This window comes from Lipophrys pholis, assembly GCF_963383615.2.
Source record: "Lipophrys pholis genome assembly, chromosome: 1".
Lineage (NCBI taxonomy): Eukaryota > Metazoa > Chordata > Actinopteri > Blenniiformes > Blenniidae > Lipophrys > Lipophrys pholis.
Genome location: NC_137635.1, coordinates 1,649,822 through 1,672,405, shown reverse-complemented (window position 1 = coordinate 1,672,405; position 22,584 = coordinate 1,649,822). Strand labels below are relative to the sequence as shown.

The following is a 22,584-nucleotide window of genomic DNA, read 5'->3' as shown; positions in this document are numbered from 1 at the left end:
GTACAACGGAGATGTCGAACTAAATTCAGTTACATATCACACCAAGAGATTTAATGAAATACAAGTTCAGCCTGAGTAACTGCACTGCTAAGTATATGTATCAGCCGTGATCACTGTTCTTGTAATCAAGGCAAGACAGTTAAAGAATAATCAGGAACTACGGTTAATTTTAAGTAACGGGGCAATACTGGGACCCACATTCAGAGCAATGAAACACCACACAAGACAGGTAAAAATGCAAGATTATAGTTTATTTACAAAACTTTTGAATCTAACAAAAACCACGGGACTGTCGAAAAAAGGGAACAGAAAACAAAGGCTCAACGTTGCCACCTGGAGGACAGGAGGTTAAATACAAAGTGAAAACTAACCAAAACCAAGATCGCTCATAAAAGGAGATGCTGACCAGAACTCAGGACTACAAAAACTACAAAAACACAGGAAGTCATTGAACTGAAGAATTGGAAAATCGTCTGAATGAATCGGCAGAATATAAAACAAAAAATCTAACATACACTTAAACAATTCAAAAGCTAATTCTCACCTCGGACAACCACACTCGTCTCTCCAGTCAGGAGGAGAGCTGGCAGCCTACTGCTGGAATGAGACGGGACAGGACAGGACAGGACAGGACAGGACAGGACAGGAGAGGACAGGACAGGACAGGATGCAGCCTGGAAGCACCAGAGTCAGAAGAGTACGATCAGCCAGTGATATAGTGAGTAAAGCCAGGATGAGGCTCTTCCTGCTGCAGGTGAGTCTGATCAGCTGATTGACATGAGCTTCACACACACACACACACACACACACACACACACACACACACACACACACACACACACACACACACACACACACACACACACACACACACACACAGTCAATAGATACCTATGCAGTGCTGAGAATGCGGACAGGGACATTTTATTGACAAATAACAGTTAATGTGTTTTTTAGTATTTTATTTTTCTTCACATTTTGCCATGTCATGCCACAGGTGGACTCAGCACTCTGGACTGGATTCACAGAAAATAGTTTTTAATGTGAAAAAATGTCCCCTGCTATCTGTTGACTCACTAAAAATCAAGAACAAATCTGTCCATTTTCTTTTCAACTTCACTGAACTGAGATTCATTTCTTTCTTTCCGTTGTGTAACCAGTCACTTTCATGTTGTAAAAAGAAATGAAAGTAAAACTAAATGAAAAACTCTTTAGGAATAGTCGCTTTCTAAAACAAACTAAACAAACAGACGAATAGTCTGAATTTAAACTTATGAAAAGTAAGCTGCCGTAACAACCTTGAATTCCAAATTCACGAATTTGGGGGATTTAACTGAAGTTTTTGAAGGGGCGATTAAGTTACTTTAACTTACTACTTTGATTGAGACACCCTGTTTGCCCGTGTACTTCACTGCAGTGGGAAGGCAGGCCTCTGGAAAGCATCAGTGGTCCTAACAGGTGAACAGGATGACCGTGTGCAACCACAGGAGGGCCCCATTTGCTTTCTTTTTTTAACCCCACTCACCCTTTGAAAGCTTCAACAACCAGCCTGGAGCTTGTCCCTGGAATACTTTTCCTTCCTTTGCCGCTTTGTCATGCCGCGGTGGACTGATGGAGTGACAGGGTCTGCACCTCTTTGAAGGGGGGGGGTTTGTGGGAACAGGATGCCACAAATGATTAACACGCAGCCCGAGCCCCTGTGATAGATTTCTTGGGAACAGGATGTGAAATCATTACCATAGTTGGAGAAGTCAGCCGCAGAGAGGGAATGTTGTCCTCCCCACTCTTTGCTTTTCCTGTTTGGAATTCCATGAAATTGTTGGTCAAAACCTTGAATGATTTCCGTCTGATAAGAGCGGTAATTGAGGGGAAAGGTGGAGCTGTGAGCTGGTGTTGTTCGGGGTATTTAGATGCACATACTGCATTTCTGACCATAATAACATTATTTTATATTGGGAACTGTAGACAGTGACTGCATGAAATCTGGTTTTTTTTCACCTTCTTGTTACCTTATATGGATGTTTTTGAAATGTGCGACAGCTGAGGCAATGGACACTCAGCGGCAGTTCACATTTTTCATAGGAGAGGTCACCTCCAGCTACTTTTTTAAAAATGTTTTACTTTGTGCTTTAGAAAGAAAGAAAGAAAGGCAGATGAGCCAGTGACTGTTCAGTATAAATCATCTTGGTTTAATCCCCTGAAGATGCCCCACTGTCTCTATATTGTAGCATATACTATTTCATCACAACCCCAAGTGTTTCATATATTCTCTGTTTCCCCACAACACTTCAAAGTGGGAAAGAAAATAAAAGGATTCTGATAAAACCTTTCAAATACAGACAGAAAGTTTCATAACGATTCAAAGAAAGCACTGCTCTTGTCTTTGGATTTTTTTTGCCCATTGAATTGCTGAATCTAAAATTTTTTCGTGTTTACATGCATAACATTGATTTACAGTCGGGCTAAAGATAGACAGAAACCGAAGTTTTATGACGCTGCACTTTGGCTTCAGACTTGAAACTTTCATCCCGTTGCCGACGCTCTCCGCCCATGCCTGTGAACAGTTAATCCTCCATCAATCAGCGTGCTTTTAGTGCAAGAGATATGTTTGTAGTCTAACGTAAATTGTGTCCCTCCGCCATGTGGTATTACTTAAGTGCAAGAGGCCCGGCAAATTCTTGTGCTGACCAACGCTGAGTGAAACGTGTCCGTTTAAAACCACAGCTTGTTTGTTTGACAGCAGCTTCTACCGATGATTATAAATGCAGCCTTTTGACTTTGTTGTCATCGTGTCTTAAAATGACAAATTTGCCGTTTGTCTTCGCAGCTGATCAGCCACTAATGCATGAGTTATTATGTGTTTTCAAATGGCACAGTGCAAAATTATTAAACTGCCACTGATTCTGAAGAGCTGGAGAAACTGAAGCATTTATTTCAATGAATAATTTTGAACTGGACAAATTGCAGCAATAATACCTCTTGTTCTATTCGAGGCATTTCTGTGTGGAGTTTGCATGTTTTCTCTCTGACTGTACATGGACTTCCTGTTGGAACTTTCTACCATCATTCTAAAATATGCTGGTTATATTAATTGGGGGCTTTAAATTGCGTGTTGACGTGAAAGTACGTCTGTCTCTTTATGTTTAAACCTGCCTAGTTTGTGCCCTGCCTTCTGAAGTCACGCCAGGTCCGCCAAGTATGTGGTAAAATAGCCAGCGTATATTTGTCTGTTTGTCTGACTGTGAGCAAGATTCCGTCAAAACTACTGCACGGATTTTGTATAAATCTTCACAACAGATAGATAGTAGGCCATGAAAGAGTCCATTAAATTTTGGAGGTGATCCGAAAATTCTTTTCATTTCTGAGTCCAGGTCAACCTTTGGCCATTTGTTATAAGCAGATGTTGAATAAAAATACCTTTTCCCCTGAGTTAGTAAAGTAACACACAGGTGAACATACGGAAATGACTTGGGATCACAAGTTGCAGTGTAAACTGGAGTTTAGTTTGCATGTTTTGCCTGTGGTTTTGTAGGTGTGACACTGCATGGGTTGCAAAAGTCTCAAAATTGTTGTTGTTTTTTTATGTCAGACAGTGGTGGTCGATCCATAGCATACCTCACCCTCCACCCAATCCCAGCTGTGATATCCTCCAGGCACTAACTTGGATCAAGTATACCAGAGAACAGCGACACTATCCTGGATAACGATCTCTTTGTTTCATTAAGAACAAACGCAGGTACATTTCCAGCAGGCCTTTGAATTAATTTACCTGTAATGTCTTTTGAAATCAAAAGCCAGAAAACAAACTCTAATATTCCTCAAAATAGGACTGAACTGTCAAGAGACCCAGGCAGTATCTGAGCAATCTCACAACATCTGCTTTGTGGAAACACTTGAGGGCGACACACCCAGCCAGGTGCTATTATCACATCAGTACAAACAAAGGTGTCTGATTTACAAATGGCACTCGGTGTTTGTGGTCACATGGTCTCTGTTCTCTACTTTCATTCACAGGCTCTCAACCCCGGAAACTGTTGGTTCACTTCAGCCTTCAACAACCCTGTGGGCCACGTTAAAAACCAGATGCAGACAGAAAGCGGTCCTACAGGCTCTACCTGATTCTTGTGTTGACTGACAGCCTGGCTCACCCAGCAGTTTAGCTGAGCACTTCCACAGAATAAAATGGGAAAAAGAAGCTGACAGTATGGATTTGTAACTATATTTTTTCTATGAGTGGAAAAACCGCATTCATCTAGGTAAATATCCCTTTAGAGTACTTGCTTGGCTCTGGGTTTCCTTGATCTTACTCAACTTTATTGTTCTCTGTTTATCTCCAGCTTGAATGTTTTCTCTCTCCCACACGTTTTCCGTTCTCTCTCTCTCTCACTGTCTCTTTTGTTTTTCTGCCACATGTGTTTCTATCTCTGCCTCTGTTCCAGGGAAAGAGGGGCGGTGGGGTGGGGTGGGGTGGTGGTAGTGGTGGTGGAGGGGGGCTGGACATGTGTGTTTTTAATTGGCCTGCCGATAAAGCTGTCTGTTTCCTGTGAAACCGTGAGGCAGCGAGGGGGCAGTGATTAGAGGGGCAGTCCGAAGGCTCAGGCTCCTCCTGCTTAGTGTCACAGAGGATGTGTGAATGCAGAAAGGGCCAACATGCAACACATCAGCTTCACACCAAGCTGATAAACTGAGAAAAACAAAACACACCCAAGAGAGAAAGAGGTCTCACAGATGAGTGACAGTCTGAGACTGAGCTGCTTCTTGATCATTTCAATTAAAGGATGGACAAAGATGGCGGGAAGCCAAAGACCTTTGTGTCGACCTTTCGGCTGGACCTGAAGCCCCAAGCTCAAACCTTCCGAGTGGAGAAGCAAAAGGAGAATGGACTGGATGCCAGAAGCAGGACGTTCGTGGGAAACAACAAACTGGGAGCCTCATCTGCAACAGGTAAACTCAGCTGGAAGGTTCACTTAAAGACTTGGAGAAACCGTGACAACTTGCATTCGTTAGAATAACGGTAAGTGTATATAAAAAGGAATGAGTACTAGTGAAAGCGTTTGCTCAGTATGGCGCTGTATGGTGGTGTCGTGGTTGTCACGTCACAGATAGAAACCTGTTGGTAAACCTGAGAAAGAAAGAAAACTTCAGTGATCACCTTTGGAAAATTACTTCTGACATCCTTCATAGTTAACCTAAAATACAGACGCTTGAAGCCACAGTGCCGAGTCCAGGGAGCAGTCGGGGTCAAGGGTCTCGCTCAGGGAATTGAACCTGCAGCTTGCAATCCCAAGTCACCTTCTCTAAGCCTCCCAGCCTTTCTGTCCTGGGATTACATGCTCTTTCTGTGCATGAGGGACATTAAATCACCCGTCAGTGTGATTACGTGTGATTGTCTGTCTCTTTGTGTTGGTCCTATGATAAGACTTATCAACCTGCCCAGGGTCTACCCTATCTTTCACCCCAGTCACCCTTACGTTGGATAAATAGAAGACGGATCAATTGTGTGATAGGAGTTGTGAACGTGTCGTGCTCAGTGGTGTCTCTTTTTGCCAAATGTATGGGTGTGACTTGCATCTGCCCCCGCTCCATTTGTTCTTGTCCAAATGTAAACACTCACAAACACAGACGGGTGATATTGCACCATCCTGTTGTGACCACCCACTGCCCACCCTGGACATTCCAGCACCTCACCATGTGTGCAGACAGACGAATCGTCCCACCACATGTGTGTTTGCACATGTGGTGGGAAGAATCTGGTAAATACCTTTTGTCAATCTCTCCCCAGTTACACTGTAACAGACACCAGGAGCACAGATAACGGATGAGCTCATGCTCTTCTACCTGGAGCAGAAACAGATGGACGACTGTCCACGCAGCACCACACAGTTTTTCACTAGAAAATAAAAGAAGGATTACAACACGTTAGTCGGTTTGGTCTCACAATTGCACAAGAAGATTGGGTAATGACCTCGCTTCGGAATACTGTGGCCCACTTGAACGTGTCAGCGAGGAATCATTCGTGTATATAGTCTGCAATCCAAACTCATTGTGTCCAAACTTGTCCTCTGTCAAGATGCCAGACGGACGGAAGTTCAGCGTCTGGAAGCCCCTTGTTTCAAAGAGCCACTGAGGGACTGCACGGTCCGGGAAGGAAGTGATGCGACCTTTCAAGGTGTTATCACAGGAAGCCGACCTGTGAGTGTTTCCTGGCTACACAATGGTAAGTGACGGATTATTACACTTCAAAAATGACACTTTACTATAAGCAGGAACAAAAAATAGTTAGCAGGTGAACAAATCAGCTCATTCATATACAACCCTATTTCCCAAAAGGTGATGAAGAAGAAGATGGCATATGTCCAAAGTAAGACATTCAAGCATTTTAAGAAACAACATGAACTTATTTATTTTTATGATTTCGCATCTGTGGGTCAGGTGGTAGAGTGGATCATCCTAAGATCCTAATGTTAGCAGTCATCTTCTCCACGGGTTTAAATGTCCTTGAGAAAGTCATTGAACCCTTGAGCACCTTGTATGGCAGCCGTCACCACTTGTGAACGGGGGAATTTAACCAAAGCGCTTCGAAAATGTTCTATACCAGTGAAGTCCAATCAGTATTTTCACATTGGTGACTGAACTCAAAAGAAACCTGTGTTTTTGGGAGAAGAGTGTTGTTCCAGCCATGTCATATTTACAACTCTAGTTGCTCAACCGTCCCGGGATTCTTTGTTTTAGTTGTCATTTTATCACAATACAAGTGTTTCCTATTAGTGAAATGTCAAGACTGTAGACTGTTTGTTCGACTGTGAATCTCTGTTGTTGTGATGGACACAAACTTTAGTCTGGACCTGGGTTGTGGAAAAAGATGCCATTTGGATCTAAATAAATATTGCAACGACCAACATCCTCTTCAGCACCGATGCTGATATTGCCTTCCCAGCCGTACCGTCAGAGAAGCTGGCTGCAGTTTGCAGGATTAGGATGTGGGTGACCTCAGAACAATACAGAGTTTTGCTTTGCACAATGGAGTATTATCTTGTGGATTGCACAGCAAACGATTTGCAGGTTTTATTCTTGTGCTGATGCTGTGGTTTTGAGTTTGGTATCATGACTGTTCTTAATGCAGCGCTGCATGGCGGCGCGGACAACAGGACCATCCGAACAAACAAACGCATCAACTGTGGAATTATAAGAGAAAGCAGATGTTGGGATCTTGAAATTGTTTGCAATTTCATATCATTGAACCATTTTTCTTTAACTGTTCTATGATTTTATGTTTCCGTTCCTGCACATTGATGGACTTCTGCTCATGTTTTGGCTTCCTCAGTTAACCTGATGCAATTTCCTTTGAGAGGCCACTGACCTAAACATATAAGAAGACGTACAGACACATTTTTAAAGCGAGTAGTTTCAAAAGTAGGCATATGAAACGTTTGTTTATACAGTATTTGTTGCAAAATAACTTGTGTGCGACTATAATTGACTCTCCACAAGCACCACCATATATAATACAAAACACTCAGTTCTGTGAACTAAATATTTGATGAGTGCATGAGACCATGTGCGGGTATAAATGGAGCACTATTTATCTTTAATCTACACACTGGGTCCTTCCATCCATTTCCTTCGCCAATCTATTCAAGGAAACAGAGAGAAACACATGGTGACGCACCTATTGGCAATTTAGAGTCATCCTGAGAGAGAGAGAAATGAAATAGCTGGAGAAAATCCATGCATGGTCAATGCCCTCAAGTCCAACCTGGAAACAAACGTGTGCTCCTCTCACGATGAAGCAAGAGAGTCAACCACTATACAGCCTTGAAACATCAATTTTAAAGATAAGTAAAAAAGAAAAGTGGTTTAAAGCTTTGACTTGAGTCACATTTCACATCTCATCTGTTCTTAAATGACGCAGGGAATCATCTTTTTTATATACGTTTACTCTCTTCATCAAATTTAATAAATACGTTTTTTTCTTCTTTGTTCTTTTGAAGGTGAGAAGGTGCATTCAAAACATACGTCATTCAAAAACGGCGCTGCAACTCTGACGCTGACTCAGTGCTCGCTCGGAAATGCCGGAAAATACACCTGCAAAGCCGAGAATACTGCGGGACAACAGTCGAGCACTGCTATGCTACGTATTACAGGTAAAGAAATAAATAAATAAAAACACCCGTAGCGTGTCAAGCACAGTGTGGCCAGTAATAATCAGTGTAGCCACACTGAGCTTATCTGTTTGCAGTAAACCTGACTCACTCTGTTTACAATGGAACAGCCACAAAAGAAACCCCGAGAGCAAGCAACCATGACCGGCACTGTGAGGTCAGAATCAACAAGGTGTCCCACGAAAACTGTGAATTGTCCTCATCTTCTAAAGCAGAGAGCCAACAGAGGAAAGAACATGACAACGGTAGGCAAGCAACATTTTTATGTGGTTCAGAAATACTTTTCTGGTGTCCCACAATGACCTACTCCCTCTAAAGCACAATGCATTAGGATGCAGTGTTTGCACCTGCAGCCAAACCTGACTGCTGCCGTGTGATTGGTTGCGACTTTTTGAAAGCCCCTATAGCAGAGCACACCTGTAAGTCCACCTCCTTCTTCAGTCTCCACAGGTATCAGAGATCTCCAACGTCATACCAAAGACTCTGCCAGCAAAGGTGAGTAGAAAATAAACCAACAACTATATGTGTAATGGCAGAGTGGATTGTGCTTTCATTACAAATTCTTACAGAGGAGACTTTCTTTCTGTAATCAGTCTCACACTGCTTCTTCTCAGGACCTCCTGTTGAGTTTCTCAATCCACCAGAGCAGGTGGAGGTTCGAGTGGGAGAGCAGGCCCGGCTACATTGTGACTTCAGGAGCAGCTCTGTGCCGGTGGCCTGCTGCTGGATATTCAACAAAGACAAAGTAGGAGTCTCAATTGTTGCGAGCGTTGAGCCATCGTGCTTCTGAAAGTCTTTATCTTGGTATATTTGCTGCACTCCTTCTCTACTCCAGGCAGTGGCCGGAAGGCCCCGAACGTCGGTGAGGAGCACTGCGACGCGGAGCAGCGTGGAGATCTCTCAGACTTCACCGGAGGACACCGGCTCGTACACCGTCATCGTGAGAAACCGAGCTGGTTCGGCACAACACACCGTTTCTCTCAGTGCCATAGGTGAGGCTGGATTTCACCAGGAATGCAGTGCTTCAAGGTGATGTGATCAGTAACGCTGATTGCAGATAGATTTAAAGGAGCTCAGTGAACGAAATTATACAGGGTTTAGATTATATATATATATATATTCAACTATTTGGAAAGTTCTCTTAATATTTGAGTTTCCACTTCACCTGTTGCCATGTGTTCAGGTGTATATATACACGCATGAAGGTGTTTGTGATTTCTCCTCAGACCGGCCTGATCCCCCAGCATCCCAGCCTGTTGTTTCCCAGCTGTCCACTCAATCCCTCGTCCTGTCCTGGACCGGGCCCAGCTACGACGGGGGCACAGCTGTGTTGGGTTACATTGTGGAGGTCATTCAGGAGGGCCCAGATAAGCCCGGGAGCTGGACCGACATCATAAGCCGCTGTAAAAACACGTCCTATCACGTCCGATCGGGTCTGGAGCTTCTGGGTCAGTACCGCTTCCGCGTCAGAGCTTACAACTCAGCAGGGATCAGTGAACCCAGTCAGGAGTCCGATATTATAAAGATGGAAGCTGCAAGTGAGTAATGTGTACATGTATGCATTTTTTTTTAAAAAGCTTATATCAAGGTGTATTCTTTTGTTTTGTTGCGTGAAAACCACTTATTTGTCTTCCGTCTATTTGTGTCTGCAGAGGATAAGAAAGAAGAGCCCGAGTCGTACGTCACAGTGACCATTGACACTAAAAATAAATGCAAGGACCACTACGATGTGCATGAGAAGCTGGGATTGTAAGCACGAAAATACCATCACGGATCTAAAATTCCCATTTTTAGTTCCCCTCTACTTCATTGATGTGCACACTTCAAAGTAACTAGATGGGATACGCTGTACACAACTGTCCATCCTGATGCTTTTTTTTTTTTTGTTATCCAGTGGAAAGTTTGGTGAAGTTTTCCGGTTGACTCACAAAGAGACCGGCCAGGAGTGTGCAGGGAAGTTCTACCGAGCCCGGAGCTCAAAGGAGAAGGCTGCGGCGTGCAAAGAGATTTTACTGATGAACAAACTTCACCACCTCAAGATTGTCCAGTGTGTGGCTGCCTATGACTCTCGCCCAGAACTGGTCATGGTCATGGAGTAGTAAGTGTTTTTTTTTAATTTTGTTTGGGGGGGGGGGGGTTAAAGCAAGGTTCTCTAGTTGAGGTTCAAGGAACCAAGTGTGAATTTGTGTGCCTCAGTATTGCAGGTGGCGAGCTCTTTGAACGCATTGTGGACGACAACTTCGAGCACACGGAGCCGACCAGCGCCCGCTACATGCAGCAGATTCTGGAGGGCATGCAGTACGTTCACAACCAGAACATCGTCCACCTGGACCTCAAACCGGAGAACATCGTGTGTGTGGATACGACCGGCACAAGAATCAAGATCATTGACTTTGGCTTGGCGAGTGAACTGGGTAAGCGTGCTGGATTAGTGAAGACCGGTTCAGATCAATGGGTGAAATGGGGGCTCTTGTTACCGAGCTCGTTTTTTTTTGCTTAAAATGAAAAACCCAACAATAATAAACTCCCTGAAATTGTGGGAAAAAAAATTATCTATGTATTTTTCCATGCTGTCAGAATGAATTGACCAGATTGTGTCTTAAACAGAGCGGGGTCAACACAGGGGAGCCCACTCTAATGCATGCCAAAGATAACATCAGGGAGTGTCGACATTCCTTGAGCGCTTTAATCCCTGTGACATCACGGCAACTCTTTAAATAGACGGCTACCTCACTACTACCTGAACTCCATAAAGGCAGCAGGGCATTGCGACCGGAGCTCATGCAGAAAATCTGAGGCTCTGCACGCAGCAGCTCCAGACTGGGTGGTCTATTTACAGATGACTAGAGCTAGGACTCTAAATAGGCTAATGCAAACAAACCAAACATTCTGTGAATTTTTCCTGTTTTATTTCACAGAAGCGGGAGAACCTCTGATGGTGATGCACGGCACGCCAGAGTTTGTGGCCCCCGAGGTGATTAACTATGAGCCTGTGGGCCTGGAGACCGACATGTGGAGCCTCGGAGTCATCTGCTTTATCCTGTACGTTCATCTGTGTAGGCCGTGCTTTCGGTAACAAGTTCTGTGTGACGGGGAAAAATCCCCTTTTTAACTGTGGGAAGGAAAAGGTGACAAGAGTATCTATCCCCTCCTCATATTTAAAATACCTAGTAAAGCAAGGAAGGTAGTGGCAAAACTTCACTAACTTGATGTATTAAGCTGAATAATAATAATAGAAAAAGAAAAAAAAACTTCATTACAGATTTAGCACCATCTGCTGGCGGCACTTGATGACTGCAGGCCACATGGACAGTAGTGCTTCACTTCTATTGCTTCATCCACCAATCACACTTGAGAATGTATTGTGGGAATAACCTTGGAGTCGGAGGCGATCATACATGCAAACTCCCCATAGAAACGCCCCTCCAGCCCAGACTTGAACAGGATATGTTCTTGCTGTGAGGCCAAAGTGCCAAACGGTACACCACCACTCTTATTGTGCATATTTGCATAATCATCAGGCTTAATTACCAAAAAAAACCCTACATTTTACCCGCTATTTCAAACAGACAGTAAAATTTAAAGGTGTGTTTATGTTGTTTGCGTGATCCAGGCTCAGCGGGGAATCTCCCTTCCAGGGAAACAGCGACGCCGAGACGTTGGCTCATGTGACTGCTGCACACTACGAGTTTGACCAGGAGAGCTTTGAGGACATCTCTGAACAGGCGAAGGAGTTTATCAGCTCTCTGCTGAAAAAAGATCCAAAGTTGGTCTCGTTGTTTTATCTACTTTTTCAGATTTTTGAGTTTAAATCACCCCGGTTAAGATGAAAATCCAGATTAATGATGTCAGTATAAGAGGAAGACGATCTTAAACACGGTAGGTTCTATTTCGTGAAGCTCTTGTTTCTCCATCTGTGTCAACTTGAACACTAGAGGCAGGCTGTCCTGCACCGAGGCCCTCAGCCACCCCTGGATGGTTTCTTTCACCCCTTTGAACCGCAGACCTACCAAGTCCCTCAGTAAGATGAAGATGAAGCGCTTCCTGGCCAGGCGCAAGTGGAAGGTAACACAAATCTAATACAACATATGGATGAAGAGTTTATTTCCACTCTGGTCTGTAATGAACAAAGAAATGAGGAAGTCACGATAAAGAGATTTCTTTTCCTTCCCATTGTAAACTTCTAGAAAACTGGCAAGGCTGTTTTGGCCCTACAGCGAATGGCGAACCTCTCCAGCAGGCCGAACTCTCCTGGCAGCTCCTCAGAGGGTACAACAGATAAGGAGACACACACACACAATGCCCTCCTACATCCTCGATCTCCATGCATATGGCAGATGACTCACAGTTTCACATTGTCACTTCAAGTTTACCCTTTTGTGATCTGTAAAGCCTCGTTTCTGTTCCATTCATCGTCATCCACCCTCTCATCCAGAGCCAGGCTGGAGCCAGGAGGCAGAGGAGGCCATCCGCTCGCTGGATAAGCAGCTTCAGATCGAGCCTCGCTTCCAGAAGACCCTGAAGGACGCCACCCTCCCCAAAGGAGCAACGGCCCAGCTGACGTGCCACATCAATGGTACAGTGACGGAGCTGTGATGCACTTTAGGCCCCATCACACCGGTGTGATCTGAAATACCTGTGAACCTAATAGATTTATCTGTGGTCCACACCTGCACTGTTGCAGGGAAGCATGTAGTTTTCTGTATTCAACCTCTAGATCAATCCTGATTCGGTGCATTTCCTGTCACTTTTAGCATCTTTCGAGTGCTGATTTGTCAAGTATTGTTGGATTGTCTCAACCCCCCCAGGCTACCCAAAGCCGGAGGTGAAGTGGCTTCAGAATGAAAAGCTGGTGTCGGAGTCGAGCAGGGTGACCGTGGAGCAACTGGACGACGGGCTGTGTTCTCTCACGGTGGCCGACGTGGAGCCGTCTGACTCGGGGGTTTATGTGTGCAGAGCCAGTAACCTGCTGGGAGAGGCGACGTGCTCGGCCAAACTCCGAGTGGAACCTTGAGGGAAAGAGACTGGGGAGGAAACTGGAACAAGTTCAGATTTCCATCGCATGTGGAGAGGGGATATTTCACTGTTGTGCGAGTAATTAATTAACCAATGGACGAAGACGCACGGGGGTGTGTTGTCATTCTCCATCATCACGGGGATTATAAAGTTGGGATATATAAACCCAGCGCTCTTTTTGTTTCACCTCACAAGTTAGCAGTGCACCCACAAAGTCTGTATCTCTTTAATGTGTTAACATGTTCAGCTACAGAGTTCACCTGACAAGTTGTATATTAAAAAAACAAACTGTACATTTTGCACATTTAAATATTTTTCAAAAGCAAAGTTTGTATTTTGAGAATTACTTGATTAGAAGTAAATGTTTATAACTCCTGAGTGGAAAAACTAAGTCACGTTTTGAAATGAAGCAGAGAAGACGGTTTAACTTAAACTTTACATTTAATGTTTTCTTTTTGCAAAACATTTCACGGAGTTAGCGGACGACGTGCAAATCATGTTTAATGACACTTGGAGAAGGTTACAGAAGATTAGACTTTTAACATCACTGAACAAGCTTTATAGTGCAGTTATAACAAATGTTAGTGACTTATGACACTTTATCAACGTGACGATTAAAGTCCTGTAAACAAATAGAAAAGATCAAATGGTCTCTCATTCACACATCCGTGAACTTAAGGGTTCAAACTGAAAATACACCTTCACATATTTCAGTTACGTTCCAGCTAAAAGCTTTTTATATTTCAGGTCTGATCAATGTCATACCTTCTACCTTTCCTAGTAGATTAAAGCTAATTAAACATTACCCAGCACATATTTCTCAAACAAAATGTACAATTTTGTATTTGGAAATTTATGATCTGTGGGTTTGAATCATGATTTCAGCAGGAAGAGAATCCGGTGTGAAAATCTGCAGCTGAATGGATGATCGACTAATAAAAGCTGAAACTATCAACACACAGAAATCATAGAATTCAACAGTGACAACCACACAACTTTCAAATGACAACCCATTTATTTTTTTTTAATAAACCAAAGATTGCTTTTTCTAAGAAACATTCAAATTGTCTAAAATCAGCAAACGGAGACCAAAGACAGAACTTGTGATGTGACTTCCAGCAATGCTGTGGGCATTTAAACAGGACTGATTCAGGAACATGCCACTCAGTGTGAGAAATATTTTCAATCACAAATAATGCCAACAAAGTAACTCTCCTTATAAACCGAGCAGTCGTGAAATACTTTAGGGTTTCACCAACCCGCCGAGGGTCGATCAGGCACCGAGTCTTGGTCAGAGAAGTGAGGGAGCCTGTCGGGGGGGGGGGGGGCGTCCTCGCCTCCTCTTAAGGCAGTGTTAATCTACACGGCTCAGCCGTTTGGAGACATGATTCCAGAGACAAAACATGCAGCCGACACAAACTGGAGATCCAGGAGTCTTTCTATTGTTTCTTATGCTTCTGCTGGATTCTCTTCTGGAGAAGATTCCAAGCTTTTAGTACCTTTTGGAATAAAAAAAAAAAACACAAAGGAGAATCGTCAATAAAAACGGCAATTTTTGGATCCAATTTTGTATTTATGTGCCCCTGACCTGTTTCCTGGTGACCTCTGGCTCCCAGAGTGTGCTCAGCACTACGTTTGCGTGCTGCACTTGTTTGCTGTTGGGCCACTGACTCTGCAGCCGACGCAGGGCATCCTCTGTGCTCACACCATCTCGCTCCGTTATCCTCGACACCGCCTGAGGAGAGGAGGGAGGGGGACAAGGAGGATGGAGCAGCTTGGCAAAGCTGTCAAGCGTTCCTAACTCTGGCGCCCCCCAGTGGAAACAATCGCAAGTCACCTGATACTTGTGTTCATGAGCCCTTTTCGCTGTGATCAGTGATGGTTTTTAACGATAATCTCATTAAAATAAATCTATGATCAAGTTTTACAGCAGAAACTTGTGGATAAGTCAATGAGGTGCTCATTAAGTTTCTGCTTTATTCTGAAACAGCTGCTTTAAAATGACAGATCATTTTTAACCACCAACTGAGAGCCCAAAACTATAAATTCTTTACCATTAAAGAGAATTAATAAAAAAAAATCTACATCTGTCACAAGGCTGCACAGACTTCTAGAGACAAGGGTCATAAAATCCTAGAATTTAAGAAAAAACTATACTGCACACTCAAAACTATCAGCCCTTCAACATAAACTTTTCTGTCATGACCAGTTGACATAAGAAGATGTTTACATGCATTGATTGCTTTTACTTGTAAGTGAAAATAATTACCATTTCATTACATCAAGTGTGTATTATCCTTCTATGTTGGAGATTGTGTAGTAGAAACAACTTCATTAAACTTCAGATGTGGTAATAATGAAGGTATAATGTGACGTTCTGAGCCCAGTGTAAAAATATACAACTCATCATTATGCAGAACAGGAACCGGTGGCTGAGCCTATCGTGTCTCAAAGTCTGTCCCATTCAGTTCATTCAGGCGGCGACATATTACCTCCTCCTCTGGGAGGATGGTGACCCAGATCTCGTGGACCAGGTCTGTCCAGCCGGCCTCCAGGAGAACTGCTGCATCCAACACACAGACCTGTTTACCTGCAGGGAGCAGAAAGCCACATGAACCTCACAAGAAAGAATGAAGCTGGAAGGAAGCAGTGGACATTTCGGCGTTACTTTCACCCCTCCAATGTTTATGCAATTTTTCCTGCCAGTTTTCACGTCGGCGTGAATTCATGCATACCTTCATCTCTGGCCCGGTTAATCCTGCTCTTTACGAGAAGCGAAATCTCGGGCCACACGATGTCCGTCAGGGCTTTTAATCCTTCCTGCACGAAACACCGGCAGCACTCATAAACGTGTGATCTGACATGTCTTCGCATGCAGGGGCTGGAAAAATGCTGCTTGGCACTCATCTCACCTGGTTTCCAAACACTTTCCTTCCTAATTCCCGTCTGTTGATGGATTTGTCTTCATTCACAACATCTGAAAGTGACAGAGAGTACGTGAGTAAGCAATCTGTTGGAGGACCGATACGCCCCGGCTCCCAAACATCACAGTCAAGTAGTCAATGAATAACTGTTTTAACTAAACTCATCAACCACCGAGCTGCTCACTCACACGTATGTGTACGTTTCACCAATTCACCTCAAGCACGTGTCTTTGGACTGTGGGCGGCAATTTAGAGCAAAGAGAGAACATGAAAACTCTGTAAACATAAGGCCTCAAGCCTGGACTCCACTTTGGTGTAATCTTACTATAAAGCGAGCGTGTTAAACACTACATCAGTGTGGTAAAGCACGTGGAAAATAATACAACCTAATATTTATATCCTATTATATTTATAAATCAGTCGTAGCATGAAGCAAAGAAGAAAAGAAGAAAAAGGAAACGCAGGAAAAAGAAAAGGGGGGAAAGAGAAATGAAGATAGATAAAACAAAAAGGCAAAAAAAAGAGAAAAAGGAAAAGAAATCAAAGGAAAAAAGGAGAGAAAAAAAGACAAAAAGGGAAAAAATGAAAAGAAAAAGAATATAGGTAAAACTGCTCAAACATTGGGGAAAGTTCAGCGGCTATAAATACTTTCGTTTAGTTTTTATTCAGTTGCATTCATACAAAGCAGCAAACAAAAACATCGGTACAAAATATTAACCTATAAATAAATACCTCAAGAGGTTAAAATAACCACGGTGTATAAAATGGCTTCAGGAGAAATGGGAGAATCCAGTAAAAAGAAAACTTTTAAAAATGGCTACAACAGCTAACAATGTACTACAATATATCTAAATTATATCTGTGACACTTCACTAATACAACCTCTTTTTTTGTATGAAAAGTATTTAAAGATGCTTTTTCTTTATTTGAGATAATTAGCGCGTTTTGCGGCCCCAGACAAATCTTATTATGTGGAAAAACCTTTAAAAACAGATCTTTTGGACATAAGTCTTGACACGAGTCTTGGCATGTATTCAAACAGGGAATGTGCAGTTCATTTTAATACTGCGGAGGCAAATACATTATGTTCCCAACAATCCGAGAACTGAAGCTCGATCGTTTGAAGAAGAGCGACAAGAGACGCACGGCTGAGTTATGACTAGTGTGCACGAGCTAATGAACCAATCAAAAATGTCTCGGCCAGAAGTCAAACTGTCATCTTACATTAAGATTAAATGAAAAAGACATCTCCGGCAGAATGAGTGACCTTCGTCCGCCGCAGTGCGCTCATTATGTCAGTCAGCCGAGTGTTTGACGGTGGAAGAGGGACCATGAAGCGAAAAGCTGAAGCGCTGTCCCACCTGACCCGAATTCCTTCAGCACCCGGTGGTAGGCCGCCGTGCCCGGCTCGTACACCTCGTGGCCCAGTTTGTCACAGTCGATCCGGACCGCGCCGAGAGTCTCCAGCCGTCTGGCGATGGAGCTCTTCCCGCTGCCGCTTCCTCCCGTCAAGCCAATCACGTACGGGAGAGGAGGCAGGTGGGGCGCGTCCTAGGACGGACGAAAACACATGCTCACATGGAACTACGCAGAACAGTGGCGACAAATACTGCAGCCCTTCTGGTGGACAGTCGGCGGAGGAATTTCATTAAACGGCCGATCGTCTCTGTTGAGGTACAACGGCTCGCAAACCAACGAGTCACTCAAACGTTATCAGATGTTCTTCCTCACAGGGACGAACACGCTGTGAAACCTTTCATGAGATACTTTTATATGCCGTTAACAATGTTAAAAAAAACCAACGAGCTGTTTATTAGTTTTTTAAACTCATTTCTCAATATGTGTCTTGTTGTGTCGTCAATACGGCCACAGAAAAAAGTGGACCATGCATCTGTTATCTGTTTGCTTGCATGAAAAGATTTGTCAAACAATGGCGCATTCATACGAAGGGGAACTGGGAAGGTTGTCAACTGGAAAAAAAAAAAAAAAAAAATCCCAATTCCGAGGTGAGATCATTAACGGGGCAAGCCCGCAGAATGTGACGAAACAAGCATGTTTGTAAAAACCCACGAAAGTTAGACCTGCTCTCTTCTATAGTAACTCTTTATCCCCTGGCCGAGTGCATCCTCAAGATATATGATTTTTTTTGTTGTAATGCAGCTTTACAAGCTGTTGCTGCTTATCAGAACAATCTAAAGCTTTCTTCTTCCCTTGTGGGAAACTCAAAAGTTTCACAGATTTAAACTCCCCACTTTGAAGTGGAAATTTCCTGAATTCCCCCGTTACTCTTAAAACGTACAAGAGTTCTGGGACTTACTTTGGGTGGGGTTAGAAGGGTTCCCAGCAGGCGAGAGCGTAGACTGGAGGAGCTGATCTTCTCCTCCTCTGTCTCGGTGTGGTGGGCATCTTTCAGCAGCTGGATCTCGTGAAGGACAAGAACTGGGAGGCCCTATGTAGGAAGAACGACACCACGGAATATCAGACTGGGCTCATCTGCAAGGCAAAAACCAAATCTTTCACCAACTCACATTTTCAAGCCGTTTCTTGTTGACAGCCTCGCCTCCCTTCTTTGTCTCCTCACTAACCACGATGCACTCGAGCAAGGGGTCGACTATCGACGCTCCGAAGGGGTCGTCGAGAGGCACGATCTCCACCTGCAGCGAGGGCTTGATGTCCTGTAGGAACGTCTGCAGCCTCTGCACACGGGTGGAGTAAGGCTCGATCAGCTCCTTCAGCACCTTTTCTAAATCCGGGGACAGACAGAAAGTCAGTCGACGGTAGCGTGGGGGAATGTTTCTCGACGTGGCAACCGGAAAGCGGAACTACTCACTTTTCAGCATCGCTTGGTCGCACACACCGATGAGGAAGCGCCTATTGGCCAGCAGGCAGGAGATATTCAGCAGCGTCTTGTGGGCCCCGTGAAGCCGGTCAAAAGTCCCTCCAACCACCACGTCGTCGTAGGTCTTCAGAGGTTCAGCCTTTTCCTCCGACTCTTTCGGTCCATCCTCCTGTTCCTGGTGGAGCTTCGGAAGCTGTGGATGGAGCAGCACTGAAGCCAGGCTGGGGCTGCACACGTAGCAGTGGCCAGTGTACTTCTGCAGACACTGTGTGACCTGACGGGATTGACCCGGGTCCTGGAGAGCAAAGTCTGTCAGCACCACCTCGGGAGAGTGAGCCAGAGATTGCGGCGTGGGAAAGGGGCAGTTCGGGGTCGTCGAGTGAGCGCGGATATTGGTGAGCAGCACGCGGACGTCCAGGTGTCCGCACACATCGGCCGCATTGCTGTAGAGGCGGGAAATGAGCGTGGAAAGGTCCACTGCCGGCGGAATGAAGACAGGCCGAGGCTGGCTCCCGCCGCCAAGGTTCAAGCCGGGGTGGAGGTGCACGTACAGCGTGCGCTCCACCAGCTGAGCAGCCGAGCTCAGCACAGGAGCGATGCGTAGGGGCAGGGTGTGGAGGGGCGACGTCAACACAAGGATGCCCGTGCTGAACATGGACATGTTCCTGGCCGGTGTCACAGGAACACGCAAGACACGGGATCACTGGAGAGGGAGGAGAGTGAAAGACAGTCGGATACAGAATGGGTGCTTTTGTTTCAGATTCCGTTACAACAAAATTGCAATGCTTCTGACTTTCTACACAAGTTTGACGGTGTCATCTTCACTCCTGTGCTTTACAAACATCACTAAAGAAATAGAAGGTCACCAGCTGGTTTGCAACTTTTGAAGTCTGAGACGTATAGTTTGTTTTGAGCGTTACACTTTTCTATCACAGTCAATAAATTGCAATTTCAGGTCGATTGGGAGTCCAAAGTCTCTTTGCGCTGGACATAATTTTCCAGGCTATTCCAGGACTTCATCCGTATTCAGCTGGGATTGACTTAAGTTGAATGATGCAGTACAGAAGACCGGAACATGGATGTACACGTCGGCCTTTAAAAAAGAGGGTCTGGGCCGGTTGCATTGGCTTCTTGTGCCTGGGGACACGTTTGAAAAACTGGTTTATGGAAAATCAAACCGTTTTGGGGATGAATACATTTTTGAGCTACTTATACGCTACGAGGAATCCAGACGACCTGAGCAGGTTACTGCAGCATTCCTGCCATTCAAAGAAATCAAGTCAGCTTTCAAAGTCTGTGTAGAAACCCGTGGGAAAAAAATATGTAATACGTAAACACGACTGTCAGCTACTTTTAAAATCAGGGCTTAAAAGGGCAGTGATAGTGTTCCGTCATTAAGTGCAGCTTTCATGTTTGATTAACTCAGCAGGTGTCGTCTTTATTTCACTCTGGTTTTTTCTTTCAATAGAGTTGTAATGAGCCTGCAGGTTTTGTTGAAAAAGAAATGGCTTTATTCATCGACTCCGCCCCCCCAGACTTTTGTTTGTGAACAGAGGTTGCCCAAGCAAATTACTGCAACTTGTGCTCTCGACGTGGCTAGTTTTTCTGCACACCTGTAACTGACATATACCCGTTCTGGGTGCTCGGCATTCTTTGCCCTCTTCTGGCTTGAACCCACTGTGACCCTGGTCATAGTTTAACAAGTATGAGGATGAATATATTACTGAGGGGCCTTGCTGACAGAAAAACAACCAGCAGTTTGACTGCTGTCGTCCGTAATCTGGGAAAAATGAGAACAATCTCTAAATGACAGATAATAACATTAAAATACTCAGGTTTACTTGAAGCGCTGAGTTGCAAGAATGAAATGATTGACGAGCTCAGACAGAAACGCTGTTATTCACAAACCCTTCCTCCTGCTTGTGTGACAACTCCTTTGTTAAACTGCAACAAGAACTCAGTGATACTACGTCAACAAAAACACTGTTGGTTATGTTGACAGGTGGTTATGTTTCATCATAAAATCCTCCTTAAAATGTCTCAGATTCCTTTATCAATACATTAGTTTTAAATATGTGTAACTTTCCTATGATAAGCAGCGAGTACAGGAAATGTCTTTGGAGACTAGTCAGACCAATCCATCTTAACCCGTGTGGGCAATGGAGGCAGTGGTGATGGGGGCGGAATTCAGGCTCCTTTGGGACTTAAGTGTTTGTTCTCCTTTCTTCTTGGCTGATGATGAGGATTTTCCAGATACAACTGATGATGTGGTCCAGGCTCGTGATCTGTGCTGGCAGGTATGCCATGGGTAACCCTACCAGGAGCAAGAACTTCAGCCAGGATCACACAAAGTTCTCAACTACAATTTAGGGAACTAGTGAGAACGTGATCACAAGAGAGCCAGCTGAATGTGAGGGAATGTCCCTTTGAAGATCGGGCGACCTCCCATGAACTTACATGAAGTTCGCTGGCTAAGTGGAATACTTCAGTCGTAGTGTTGTCAAAAGCTGAAATCAAAGTTTGGAGTCATCGCACGTAATTTCAAGTCGGGATGTGAGCGATCTCAGGGTGTCAGTAGTACAGTAAAAAGAACAATGCAGCTCACAGCTGTTTATTGCTGCAGACAACATTGACTGCGGCCCGTCTGAACACACTGACTGTCAGCTGAGAGGCTTTCAGGTGCTCTTAAACAGCGGCTTACCTGCCTTAAGCAGATCGAGAGCAAGCTGCGGGGCTGGAGAACGGCACTGTGCTGCGGTGCGACCGTCCACATGTCGTCCTGGGCCGACCGTTTCCCCGACACCCTTCAAGGAGGAACTAGGAACTATCTCATCCTGTCCACATAGCTGAGCAGGCTGGGACTGCTGGAAGTCACTCTACCAAGAACCGGGGCGGACTGGTGACGCGCGGTTGTACGTAGGCGCTGATTGGTGGAAAACAACGCTATGAAATCTGGGACGTGTAGTCTTAACGGAACAGGAGGCCGCAACGTCACATCCGGTATATTATCTATAGTGTGAAGGCGCAAAGATTACTATTCTCGGCGGCATTATTATTATTATTATTATTATTATTATTATAGTTGTCGTTTATTTATTTATTTATTTAGAGTAACTCGTCCCCCTCGTCAGGTGCACGGACACAAGAAGCACATCAAAACAGGCAAAAAGTTCTGGAATATGTTGCTCCGATTTTTGTTGACAATTCGACAAACTGTTTCCGAATAAATAAAATTGTCCCAAACAAAGTCAATGGGAGAGGCACGTCATGGAGAAGATCAGCGTGTGTTGTGATTAAAGGATGTTGGCAGCAAGAGGCCGGCTTCCTCTGGAATTTTCTCGTTTATTATTACTATTACTAATTCTGAGGTACTAGCAATATGCTACCTTTATCATTATTTTCACGATTTTTACATTGAAACCTTGTAGGATTTTACAGTTACAATATGATTAAAAAAAATAATGCGATTTTAGAACAGTTAAAAAAGTGTCAAGAAATTCATCAAAAACACTGGAATAGTTTTCAGTCAATTAAAAAGTATAAAGGATTGGAATGACCATAGTTTAATTACACTATCATGTCTATTTATGCAAGTTTATGGATGTTGGATAAATCATTTGTACAACATGTGGTGTTATAACTT

The 22,584-nt window shown here is 44.2% G+C and overlaps 2 protein-coding genes across 3 annotated transcripts; one reads left to right on the top strand and one right to left on the bottom strand.

Annotated features, from left to right (window-relative positions):
- The first annotated feature begins 708 nt into the window (after positions 1-708).
- Positions 709-14,131, top strand: LOC308117388 (myosin light chain kinase, smooth muscle-like). The gene is made up of 19 exons (XM_080476245.1): positions 709-754; positions 4,015-4,256; positions 4,778-4,944; positions 6,071-6,217; positions 7,992-8,144; positions 8,273-8,407; positions 8,604-8,657; positions 8,777-8,907; positions 8,998-9,154; positions 9,389-9,700; positions 9,815-9,911; positions 10,057-10,260; positions 10,359-10,576; positions 11,081-11,204; positions 11,776-11,928; positions 12,098-12,227; positions 12,350-12,431; positions 12,598-12,738; positions 12,971-14,131. The coding sequence occupies exons 3-19, from the start codon at positions 4,779-4,781 to the stop codon at positions 13,174-13,176; spliced, it is 2,610 nt and encodes an 869-aa protein (XP_080332371.1). The 5' UTR covers positions 709-754; positions 4,015-4,256; position 4,778; the 3' UTR covers positions 13,177-14,131.
- Positions 13,604-21,829, bottom strand: coasy (CoA synthase). 2 transcript variants are annotated; one of them, XM_080476257.1, is made up of 10 exons: positions 21,643-21,829; positions 18,933-19,644; positions 18,631-18,845; positions 18,420-18,551; positions 17,464-17,653; positions 16,091-16,155; positions 15,914-15,998; positions 15,671-15,768; positions 14,767-14,913; positions 13,604-14,677 (listed from the first exon to the last, which is right to left on the bottom strand). In XM_080476257.1, exons 2-10 carry the CDS (start codon positions 19,600-19,602, stop codon positions 14,618-14,620), a joined length of 1,662 nt encoding a protein of 553 aa, XP_080332383.1. In that variant the 5' UTR covers positions 19,603-19,644; positions 21,643-21,829; the 3' UTR covers positions 13,604-14,617. The 2 variants fall into 2 exon arrangements, with proteins under 2 accessions (XP_080332383.1, XP_080332384.1); XM_080476258.1 differs by having other exon boundaries at positions 21,647-21,819.
- Between the last annotated feature and the right edge of the window lie 755 nt (positions 21,830-22,584).

Bases quoted from the DNA above. Each gene is read 5' to 3' on its own strand.
- LOC308117388 (XM_080476245.1), top strand. From the start codon at position 4,779: ATGGACAAAGATGGCGGGAAGCCAAAGACCTTTGTGTCGACCTTTCGG. The intron at 10,577-11,080 runs GTAAGCGTGCTG...TTTATTTCACAG, and splicing joins TGGCTTGGCGAGTGAACTGG to AAGCGGGAGAACCTCTGATG. The intron at 11,929-12,097 runs GTTGGTCTCGTT...CTTGAACACTAG, and splicing joins CTGCTGAAAAAAGATCCAAA to AGGCAGGCTGTCCTGCACCG.
- coasy (XM_080476257.1), bottom strand. From the start codon at position 19,602: ATGTCCATGTTCAGCACGGGCATCCTTGTGTTGACGTCGCCCCTCCAC. The intron at 17,654-18,419 runs GTAAGTCCCAGA...CGTCCGTCCTAG, and splicing joins CCCTTCTAACCCCACCCAAA to GACGCGCCCCACCTGCCTCC. The intron at 15,769-15,913 runs GTATGCATGAAT...TGCTCCCTGCAG, and splicing joins TAACCGGGCCAGAGATGAAG to GTAAACAGGTCTGTGTGTTG.